Below are 12,332 nucleotides of genomic sequence, written 5' to 3'. Positions count from 1 at the left end.
AGGGAAACAGCTGTTCTAGGTGACAACTAGTCTTGTTACAATATTATTAAACTGATATAATGCATTTTTTTCCGGAGTGGTAAATTCCACAGTACTAAACATTCCACAGTATTTAGTCAGTAATGCAGATATTTTTGATGTGCAAGTGTTTTCTTAATGATTGCCATTCAAAAATTTAGATTTTTATCTGCATAAAATCTGACCCATGAAAATGAAGGAATTTTACAACACTCAGACTTTATGTGAGTATACAGTAGAACATCACTGGTGGTTTTAATGGTTGTTGTTTTTTGTTTTGTTGCAGTCGAAATCAGCTTTCTTCTTTGCCAGCTTGCCTGTGTGGTCTTCCTCTAAAAGTCTTAATTGCAAGTAACAATAAGCTAGGTTCCCTTCCAGAAGAGATAGGTCAACTAAAACAGTTAATGGAACTGGTATGTTAATGAACTTTTTTTTATTTTTTATTTTGACTTCATTTGTATTTAACTGGAAACAGTAAAATTCACTTTGCAAATACATTTGAACAAATGCATAATACTATAATACAGGTTAAAAAATTAACTTCTGAACTTCTCGAGTGTGTTGAGTAGTAACACAATAATAGTTTCTTTTATGTTCTTCGGGACCCTTCTAAACAACATCACTGCCCTTGGTTCGTTCAAAACTCAGCTTCTAAGTTCATCATCTTTACCAGTTTTAGTCACCACCCGCACTGGCTCCCTGTTTTGCTGTACCAAGTTCCTAGTTCTGGCATCAGGCTCTGCAAGCTGTATCCCCTCTGGAGCATCCTCCCCTTCTGCGTCCTTTCTCTCTGTTGTTACTATCTGCTTGCCACACTGCATTCCACTAGGGAGACTTATCAGTTTATTTTCATTTTATTTCACTATTTTTGCCATAAGACCTTCCTTTCCTGGAACACCCATCTAAACAGATTTACAAAATGATTACATTCCTTTTGTTTTCAAAGCTTTCCACACAACTACTGTTTCTGCAAGCAGTAGATCATCTGTAACGTATTGTCCAGTAAATGAGAATCTGAAAAGGCAAAAATTATTTGGTACCTTAACTTAAAATTAATTTAATTGGACATGTTTTATTTAAACTTTGTGTGTGGAAAATGTATATAAGAGAATGCTTCCCTTCCTCTCCCTTTCTCTTCCTCTTTTGTATATTGTAGGCTGAGGCTCTGAATTCTCTATGGCATATGTGTTAGGTCTTCTGGTAATTTCTGTTCACCTTGACCTCTTAAGATACAAATTGACAAATAAACTACATTTTGACGCTGCTAATTTATGCATCGTAAAACAATGATACTTGAACTTTCTTCCAACTGCTGATATCTCTGTTGACAGCTTTATCTTGCACATCTTTTCGGTATCTGAAAGTGCCTGCTTATCATATTACTATTTTTATAACTGTAGTCCCTCTACTAAACTATGTTACAGAAATTGAGCTGACCTTGCTTTAGGCCCCAGTCCTGCTACTGGTTCTTCATATGTGGAGTGAAGTGGCAACTTTGGGGCTTTTTTCCTTCTAGTATTCTTTTTGTACAGCATCCTGTGATATCAGGCCTCTATTATTTATTACAACTGATGTGGCTGTTGATGAGGATGGGGGGGGGGGCAGTTACCTTTTCCTTTCTGGGTTATACCTGAGCTAAAGACTACCAAGTTTGTTGTGTTTGGTGAGCATTATTAATTTATCTTATCAAATGTTATAATTTGTGTGTGTGTGTGATGGGTTTAATTAGATTACTGAAATGGTTTTGATTTAATTAACCTTCAAAAAAAATGTGTTAGCCTATAGCATTGTTTCTTTTGTGCTGAAAATAGATTCAATAAAAGGTTATGGTTCCAGTTTTATATATCATTAAAGTTGAACTGTATTAAACACATCCTAATTTAGGGGATAGAATGACTGAAGAGATAATAAAAAGTGATTGGAACCTGTTAGCTCTTGATTGCTTCTAGGTTAAATGTGGCCCAGCTTAGTGGTGGGGTGCTCGTGAAATAATTGAAAGACTTGGCCTAATTCTGTCTGGTCAAAATCACCTGTTTTCTTTGTATTAACTGAGGTCTGTGATAATATTTTCAGTAAAGAGCTGCTGAAGTGCTTTCTTATCTAATTTGCTCTCCAATTTCAAGTTTGAACCCTCCCAATAAGGTGAACTACCATTGCTGATGCTGGAAGTGTTTCATTTATTAGTAAGAGATTGTACACAGCTTAATAGTAGCCCTTATCCTTATTTTAGAATTTTGAAAAGTAAAAAAACTAAAAGCTTGAAAATCAATGTAGATTATACTTAAAGGAGTTAGGGTTGGTTTGGGTTTTTTAAACCAATCATATGTTTAAATTAACACCTGGAATACTGGATTTTCATATTGCTTTCCAGTTACAGTATAACTTCAGTGTTACTCTTTGTCATGAAGAACACAACAATTCCTGCTCTAAAAATATTTCATGAGAGGCTATAGCAACATATCACTTTGGTAGGTTAGAAGAATTAAGAAAGCTGAAGAAGGTTTGATGCTAGTTCTTTGTGATTAGAAGGGGGTGGGGGTTAGTGAATAACAAGTTTTTGTTAAATTGGCCATGGTGCTATTCAGATGACCTGATTACTTTTTTCGATGCCACCTTGAGCGTTTGGTACATTTGCAGTGAAAAGAGTTGCATTGTTTAGCTGGAAATGACTAAACTGTGCGTGTATTGGGAGAAGCAAATAGGGGTAGGATTGAGAGCCAGGATCTGTATTGGCATATGTAAGACAATGCAGTTTAGATAATAAGGTGATCATTGTTGTAAAATGAGTAAAAAGAAAAAAAAATAAAGATTAAGTCATACTGCAGTTGTTGCACAAAACGTTCAGCTGTGTGAGAGCAGTGCCAGCCTGAATAGCGTGGGGCTTCCAAGCACCACCACGACCCAGCCCTGGGGCAAGGCTGGGTTGGTTTGGTACGGACCCAGTGCTGGGGCTGAGCTGGCCCAGGGGATCCATCCTGCGCGGTGACGGGTGCCACCTGGCTGCATCCAGGTCTTGTATTACTAGGACTTTGCCAAGCGCCTTCAGGTTCCCAAAGGGTTTCACAAGCTGCGTGCAGCAAAATCTGTGTATACATAGCAAATGGATTAATTTTTTTTATTTTTAATCTAACCTGTTGAAACAAATTTTACCTCTATAGTCACTCTACAATGATGTAAGCATAGTTTGCTACAAATTAGGTCAGATCTTTCCAACTAACTCCGCTTTTCCCCCTCCTCTCCTCCAAAACGGGGTAGGCAGTTCTTTTTCTATTACGTGTATATATTTATTTAAATTTCATACTTGTAGCATAGAATGACTTAGATATTACATGCAGTAAATTTTCAGGTATTCTTTTAAATTTTAGGGTTCTGGGTTATATACATCTGGCAGCTATCTTACAGGCATCAACATACAATTTATTCTCCCTGCAGGATATCTTAGAATTATTTGCAAAACTTGGTTGGGAAACCTACTTTTATTTGCAGCTGTGTAACTCGGTTATACCTCTACTGTCAGCCAGGAGGATGAGTGCAAAACTGGTGTGAAGATAATCTGAAATGTATTTTCCATCAAATAAAATTGGGCAGAGGTGTTTCAGTAGCTATACCCGAAACTATCGGATGTACGGTCAAATTCTGTTCTCCATCCTACCAGGCAGTATTGCACTTCTGCCTTCTTCAGGTAACAGCCCTCTCCATCGCGGGGACACTCCTGTCTCAGGTTGGAAGCCTTTAAATCTCTCGACTGAGATTTAGGTCTTTCACCTCGTTCACCACATCTGGGCCAGCAGCCTGACCAAGTGGGACCTGCTGCCTTCTGCTGCCTAAAAGGGTCGATGTGCTCCTGCACCCTGTAACTTTTTTACTATTCTGTATGGCTTGTATGTCACAAGCCCTGACAGAATCCACATGCTTTTTAGGAATAACAGCTCAGTCAGGAGTCCCAAGTTTTAAAATGGATGTAAGGAGGAAGTTTACCTCAATTTGGGTGGTTTAGGTCAACTCCTGTGTGTGTGTGTGTGTGTCAATAAATATGTTTATATGGAGCCAGAGTACCATATTTATTTTTCTGTTTATATTATGCTGAATTTTTTTGGTTTAAGACCATTTAAACTTTACTATAAAACAAATGGTGATGATTTTAATTTGTTTTCACGCCATTGAGCTTCATGCCACAGGAATTAATGTTAACTTCAAATACATTTCTCTAATCTGGAGAAATTGTGTTGTCATGGCAGGACATGGAATAACTGATGAGAACAAAATAAAACTAATGCAAGCCTGAACTTCACCAAACGCTAGCCCCTTGGAACTTGAGTAGGTGTTTGCACTTCAGTTGGCTGCAGACGTCCATGAAGTGAAGTTCCAAACTGCTGGTTGCGTAGTTCCTTTAAAAGATATTAGCCTGGAAACCATAGGCATTCGACTTTGATAGTATTGCTTCCATTACTGCCAGGCTAATGGGAAAGATAAACACTGTCTCTGTCACATACACACTCGTGAAATCTAATAATAGTCAAGAGCATAAGTATAACTAGAAATAATGTTATAGGTCTTTGTTTTCCACAGCTATTCAAGCAAAGTAATAAAAAAAAAAGTTGGACTGCAGTGTTTAGCAGGATAAAGGATACTACTGTCTCTAGAGATCTTGTGAATGCATAAGAGATCAGTCTTAATAAGGATGTTTTGAAAGGTTGTAAGTGGACGTGTTTTTGAGGCTACACATTGCCAGGCTTTTTTTTTTTCTTTCTTCCTCCGCCCCCCCCCCTTCCTTCCTTCTCTGTCTCTTTCCCTGACTTGTTCTGATGTGTGTGTGTTAAGTGTACTTGGTCTAGAGTTTCTCTGCCACAAGGTGACTTTAAGTTCTGTGCTCTAAAAATTGAGTATCTAATTATGAAGTTGTTTAAAGTGTAAATTAAAAATAGGACAGTAAAGCTTTAAAAATAAATTATCTGGGAACAGTGCAATTAACCATACTTTGTGGCAACTTGGGCAAAAGATGCACTCATTAACTGGGATTTTTAATTTCCTTGTCTAAAAGCTAAAATAATTTCCTGACTGTGTTTTGACAAGGGAAGGAAGCTCTGGCAGCACTGAGATTCTGTTACAAGGAGAAACTTGTCTGATACAGTGACCAGCATTGCCAGATCACATTTTGCTTTTACTATCATCTTTGTTAACTGGTTTTTAGGCTTGAAGATAGAGAGTTAATGCTTTTGACTAGTATTAAAGACACTATCTTCAAAGAGATGACTTGGAAACCTGACTGAGTTCTAGAAATTTTGTAGTCTAAGACCTCCCAGGTACTGTATAAATCCATTTGAAACAATCAAGAGAATAGGAGTGAACATCCTAAAAGTATTCCATTGGCTGTTCAGGAAAATCTGGCATTACCACACGTAGCTCTCATACTATGAAATGCTGTTTCCGTTTTTTTAAAATGCAGAAATGGAAGCATAATCGGGATATTACTCAAATTTACAGGCTGCCTGGGATGTAAGCAGAGGTTTCAATGTCCTTTTGATTTCACATTGAGTGTAGACTGTTTAGCAGCAAAAATGACAGCTAGTATCTTAAAAACTGTCGCATTTTAGACTGACTTAATCTAAGAAGTTGATCTTTAGTACACATTCATAGCAGTTTCTTATTAGCAATAGTGTTAAAGTATACTGTTTATTACGGTTGCACTACCGTATATAAACATTTGCTTGAAATTATGCTCAATCTAGCCAGACCTTATACTTTCAACTCAACTTTACAGCAGTTAGTCCTTTAGGAATGCTGAAATGAAGATGGGTTCCAGTTTCATCCAGATTATTAAACCAGTTGTATTTAGTCATCAAAATCAGACCTACTTAGAACCTGTCTAGGCACTTAAAAAGTACCTTTTACAATACTATATTGAATATCTGTGTAATAGTAAACAAGACCTGTCCTATTTTATTATGGCCTACTATGTGATGTGATAATCCAACATGTGCCTTTCCTGAGCATCATTACAGAATGCTATTGGCGTTTCCTCTTTTTTCTTTTTTATTCTTTCTTTTTTTTTTTTTAGATTTTGTTTAATGTTCCCTCCAGAAGAACAAGAACCTTTTTAAAAAGTCAGAGCCACACACTAGCAGTTTTACATTTTATCCAAGCATATTTAGTTATATAATCATGGTACTGAGTTCTTTCTGTGAATAAAGTTAAGAATAAAAAGGTAGAACGTCTTAAGCAAATGGTTTTGAACGTTTCTATAGAAATTAAATTGACTTTCAAAATTAACTTACTCTCCAAATAAGAATTCGCTCTGGGTTTTAGGTAATGTATAAACATTTTCTCATGTATCTGTTTTTGCATTGTGAAGAAAGGACACAGATGGTTGCATGTTTTCAGGTTAATAAAATGTTACAATGGTAATGGCAAATTAGCTACAATTTCACATATGTGTTATTTAACACTTAGGAGCCAAGAGTTCATTATGTCTATTATTACTGTTTTGCTGTAGGATGTCAGCTGTAATGAAATCACAGCTTTACCACAGCAGATAGGCCAGCTGAAATCTTTGAAAGAACTGAATGTCAGAAGAAATTACCTCGAAGTTTTACCCCAAGGTAAAAACAAACAACAAACAAAAAATCCTAATACCTTTACGGTAGCTCTTTTTTCATTAACATTTTGAAAGTATTTTTTAATCATGTAAGTAAGTATGATTAAAAAGTAGCAATTGCTTTGTGTTCAAATTTATTCCATTTGAGTTTGTAGAATATAACATTCAGTGGTACTCACTAAATAACAGTGTGTAAGGGTTTTTAAATGAATTATCTTTATGATTCTAGGCATCTTTTAAATTGCACAAGTACCTGTGAATGCAGTATGGGAACTGTCAGCTGAGTTTCAGGAAAAAAAACCACCTTCAAAGTATTTATTTTAAAATTTATTGTCACTTGTATAACAATAACACTTTTAACTTCCCAGTATATAATGGAGTAAATGTTGATCATATTCCTGTCTGAGTTTGTATTTTTTCCTGAATGCAAAAGAAGGTTTATTCAGAAATATTTTATTATTTTATGGCAAAAATAAATACAGATATAACACCTTCTTTCTTTTTTGTTACTTTTAGAACTAGTACAGCTTCCCTTGGTAAAGTTCGACTTTTCCTGCAATAAAGTGCTCGTGATTCCAATTTGTTTTAGAAAGATGGTGCACTTACAAGTATTACTGCTTGAGAATAATCCTTTGCAGTCTCCACCAGCACAAGTAAGTAACATCTACAATTTAAACTGTGCCTTAATATTGGGTGGATGATACCAAATTATAGCCTATAAAATGTCACCTTCTGCAATTAGAGGCTTCTGAACTTAGTCATCACAGACATTATTCGTTGATATATAAATAAGACATCGAAAATATCCTATGTTCTGTGTATGAGTCTGTGTACCACTTGAACCAACATGAGCCTAGAAGATTTCCACTGTTAGCTGCCTGTTTATTTTTGTCATCCCTGTCTGCATATGAAACTTAATGTTGGAATACGTATATAATTTTGAAAAAGAGAAGTGAGAAACTTCCTGGATAAATTTTCTCTCTGTTAATAAGAACCCATTTCTAGAAGGTTCTATGAATGTAATCCACGGGAAATTTATTTTACTTTATAGTCTAAGTTTATAGGTTGTGATACACAAAGAAATCAAACTCCTGAACTGTAGGTCATGCTGAGAAATGATGATAATAAATGAATGCATCCTGTGCTTGCTGCTTAAGGACAACTTTGTTGTTGTTGACTTACTGGACGGTGGATTCAAACTACATCTCTGAAAGCTACAATTGTTCCGGATCGACAGCTGTTGAAATACTTGAGAGTTTTTATTACATTGGAGAAATGCTTTTCATAACCAATGGTGATGCTGCTCCTAAACTCAAAAAATACAGAGCAAGTTTCAGCAAGCGCTTGAGCTAAAGTGTGCAGTTAAAGAAAAAAAATTCTAAAATGCAGGTGAAATGCATCATAAAGATGCTTGGACACTAGTAAAAACAATGTGACTAAGAGTATAAAGGACATGCTGATGAATTAAATGTCATTATTGACTAATTTTGGACAATAATTATTCAATTTACCGTTAGTAATAGGCCATATGATATATTTAATCGTAATTCTTTTTGCGTGAAAAGCTCATTTGGATTTTTTAAAGTAGAATACATTCTTGTTTTCTGTCTTACTCTCTGATGGTATTCATACTAGTACACACAAATAATTGATGTGGTAATTGAAGTAGTTCTTAGTAATTTAAAAAAAATTAGTAAAATCCATTTACGTGGTATCTATTGTGATGTTTTGAGTTGGTTTTCAGGGAGTTTTACGCTAAGTGACATTTGGAATAAATTATTTCTTTCATTCTAGTTAAAAATCTAACTTGTTTTTCTTGTCTAACAGATTTGTACAAAGGGTAAGGTGCATATATTCAAATACCTAACTGTACAGGCCTGCCAGATTAAAACAGCAGACTCACTGTATCTTAATGCCATAGAGCAACAGCATTTGCCACAACCTGTGGAAGAGAGGTACGTATGAAAATCTCACTTAGGTTTTTCATGTAACAGTTATAAACAAAGTGAAATAAATATATTTATATCTTTAGCTTTCAGAGTTTCATTTGTTTAGATGCTATTTAGAGTGGACTTTTCTGAACAGAGATTTGGTTTGCTTTAATATATTTTATTCTAGTGAAATCCATATAAGAGTTTAGAACAAAATATTTTTAACAGTCAGTTCTGATTAAAGTTAGCAGCACATTAGGAAAGATCTTAGAAGTGAACCTTAGTTTAAATCTATCCTCTTACTAGTAGACTACAGGAATAATAATTCAGATGGTAGTATCATTAGGTGTTGGAACTTTCTTGTAAATCCATTAACACACTAAATAAGTTTTGAATTCTTGCGTTGTTTTGTGATTTAGATATTGTCATACATTCGTCACATAGTTGTTTTAAGCTTTTTTTAATTTGTCCAGAGGCTTTTATCCATCCAGCAAAGAGAACTGCATGAATGTTGAGATCCTTTTAAAGTGAAATGTGCTAATTTGTTAGCAAAATGAAAGACAAAATCTTTAATGTCTTGCATCAAACATCTAGGAAATGTCATCTTGTATTGTGGCTTAAGGAAAGGAACTAGATACGAAGCAGCTCCTTTCTATGAGAATCTCCATAGCTAATTGGAAACCAGCGTTAGTCAGCTCTTTCTTTGCTAACATGGGAGGTATAATATAAACAATCAGAGAAAGTATGATAATGTCTTATTTTTGGAGAGAAGTACTCAATAAAAACAAAGTGTTGATGTAAATAAAAATAGAGATGTTGCTGATAACACCCTGGGGGACAAAAAAAAAAAGAACTGTTACAGAATCTCCCTTTCAGTCATCTAGGCAAGGTTTCAAGCAAATATTTTTCCTCCATGTATGTTTGGAAACACCTTTGTGAATTTCTGTCAGATAAATGCCAAAGGTGGGAAGAATCCAGGATGAAGAGTAAGTTTGCCATTTGGGAAACACCTGCTTGTTTTCTGTTTTGTTCTTTTAGTATATAAGAAAATTGACAGGAATGTCAGGTCCTGGATGACATTTTGGTTATATAGGAGCATACAGGTTAGGGTCAGGGGATAGTACAGAGTAGGTGCCAGTTGGTAACTAACAGCCTAATGTCTATCACACAATAATAACCAAACTTTTATTTTAGAGAATAACTTCACACTTCTAAAGAAAAAATGAACCCAGTTAGGATTTCCATAGGCAGTTTCTACACAAAATCCTTAGTGTTTACTAATAAGAAATAATTTAAGATTAGGGTTAATCAGATACCTTATTCATGTGATGACTGATAAAGTTCTTTTTTAAATTGCTGTGTCAGTCTGAATTCAGGGTTATAGCTTTCAGGATTGCAAATGAGGGGATAATAAAGCATATTTTAAAAAAAGTTAGATGATGGGAGTTTTGCATCTACTAGCGTACTTTAAAATCAGTAGAGGTCATATTAGGTAATGAAACCAGAAGAGAGAGCAGTTGTCACTATTATAGTAATTTTCTTAAAAACCTAAATTTCAAAGTCTATTTTAAAGCACCAGAAGGAGGTTTCTGTGTTAATAATTACTTCAAGCCGCAGGGAGATATCAGTTCATTTTTAATGCATCAATGGTTACAATTAAATCAGTTGACTCCAGTTTGAGTTCAACTAGTTTAGTCGCTTATCCCATGGCTAAATGACTTCAGACTCCTGTGCTACTTAGCTAGTAACTAAGCTTTTTTACTTAGTATATAGACAAAAGCAAGCTTTACAGGAGATTATTTCTGTTGTTTTCGTTAATCCTTAGGCTAACCAGCCATTCCATCTGATCTATTTTACTATCACCAGACTGCAGATTTGTAGTTTTTAACCATACTAGGCTATTTCACCCTCTACCATTAAGCCTGGTTGGAATTTTGCTTTGATTTAAGTAAAACCAGGACAGAATTCTAACGGTAAATGCTGTGATAGTTTTTTATTGATTTTTGTATTTAATTTTATTTTTATTCACATCTAGCATTGATGACATCTACCCAAGTAAAAAGGACTCAGATTCAGGAGTTGGTAGTGATAATGGCGATAAACGTTTGTCAGCAACAGAGGTAAGTTGCCTGAACTCTGTGTCCAGCTCCCCTTCCAGCACCCATATTTTTGACTATATTTTAAGCTGGGTAACAATGTGAATATGTTTTTAGCCATCAAAACTGTGCAACCACATCCTTGGCATGAATTTCTCGCTAAGAAATGGATAAAACAAAGATAAAAGGAGACTGGGGGGGTGTGTTTGGGGTTTTTTTTGTTTTGTTTTTTTCTCTGTATGCTTTCTGGAAAGGGCAGGGAGATACTTGCTTACAGATGGTCAACAACCTACCAGTAGTGAAAATTCACTACAGTTGTCAGGCAGTTTAGATAATCTAGAGGATGAGGGCCACACCAGAATCCACGTCCGCTGTTTCCAATGAAGTAAATGTCCTAACAGTTACAAGCCTGGCTGCTGCTCCCATGTTTTCTCTTTGACTGATGACTCTTTCCTGTTGGGAATTAAGAGGAGTTCAGTCTGCCCAGTCCTGGTATGTTCTGTGGTGTTGTGGTTATGGCAGTTTGCTGTAGCGTAGGAACTTCAGAAACTTTGCAGATCTTAATGCCTTTACATGCTCTGGCAGTTAGGCAGTGCTGGAAATAAGCCTTCAGAATTTTTTCTGAACTATGTTATCTGACTGAGCAAAGAAAAAGGATGGCTTTCCTAAGACTAATGTTGTCCTAAGCAGTTAGAGCTGACTTTCCTAGACCTTTTTTCTGAGGCACTGCTCAGCTGAACAGGGCACTAAATCTAGTTGGACTTGAACTGAGTAAATAATGATAAGTAAGTAAATAATTTGCAGTATAATTCAGTGATGATCTTTCTGAAATGAACAAATAATGGGATTTGTGGTCTGACCTGATGGGAAATATTCAGGTCACAATAAAAGAATGAGCTTCGTGCTACTTAAAATAATTATACAATGATTCTTTGGTGTTTTTCGCCTCCTTTGAGGAAAAGAGATTCTGTTGCTTTTGAAACAAATGTATAAAGAATCAAGCTTAGATACTGAGTTTGTAGTTACTAAAAAGCAAATTGAAAATGAATCCACTTACACATTGATTGGTCTTTTAAATACAAAAGCACTTAAAACCCCACAGGGATTTCCAAGTATTTGGCCAAGTTTCTTGCTAGATAGAAATGAAGCAGAATTACTGGGATTTCTAGCCAGACTTCCAATGGTTTCCCTCTAGTTGTAAGAGCATACAGTCCATTCAGAGATGCTTACAAACTGTTTTGCCATTCTCACACTTCCTGAAGCTGAGTTAGCTTGTTAATGAAACTGTTATTCCAGAATTTCCTCTTTAGCTATAAATAACACCTTTAGAAAATAGATCATCTTTCCTGTAATCAAAATGTAGCAATCCGAATGCTGCAAAAAATCTTTTAAAGACAACCAACAGTGAACCGATCCATTTTTATTAGCACAAAGGCTTTTTATATGAGAACTATTTACTCGTCCCATCCCTGCCTGATTATTGCTCTACTATTAAGGAGAAAATAGATGCTGAGATCTGTAATCCCAAATGTATTTGGTAGTAAATTCATCACTCAGTTTTCCTTCTGATGCGATCTTTAATACCTGTGTTACACATGAGAATTGTGCAATATTAGCATGTTGTGAATACAGATTCACGTATGTTGTTAATTACAATCAGAAATCTACATACCAAACATTAGATAAACATTA

The 12,332-nt window shown here is 35.5% G+C and overlaps 1 protein-coding gene across 1 annotated transcript in view; it reads left to right on the top strand.

Moving 5' to 3' along the window:
* LRCH1 (leucine-rich repeats and calponin homology (CH) domain containing 1) overlaps nt 1-12,332 on the top strand; it is a 172,234-nt gene that overhangs the window by 106,839 nt on the left and 53,063 nt on the right. Inside the window, exons 6-10 of the mRNA XM_010583440.1 lie at nt 305-431; nt 6,512-6,617; nt 7,130-7,266; nt 8,441-8,568; nt 10,580-10,664. Of these exons, the coding sequence (XP_010581742.1) occupies nt 305-431; nt 6,512-6,617; nt 7,130-7,266; nt 8,441-8,568; nt 10,580-10,664 (583 nt within the window). The remainder of the gene's footprint in view (nt 1-304; nt 432-6,511; nt 6,618-7,129; nt 7,267-8,440; nt 8,569-10,579; nt 10,665-12,332) is intronic.

Source organism: Haliaeetus leucocephalus, unplaced genomic scaffold (genome assembly GCF_000737465.1).
Source record: "Haliaeetus leucocephalus isolate CR32 unplaced genomic scaffold, Haliaeetus_leucocephalus-4.0 Scaffold897, whole genome shotgun sequence".
Taxonomy (NCBI): Eukaryota; Metazoa; Chordata; class Aves; order Accipitriformes; family Accipitridae; genus Haliaeetus; species Haliaeetus leucocephalus.
The sequence above is the reverse complement of the archived record's forward strand: the minus strand, read 5'-3'. Positions and strand labels throughout refer to the sequence as shown.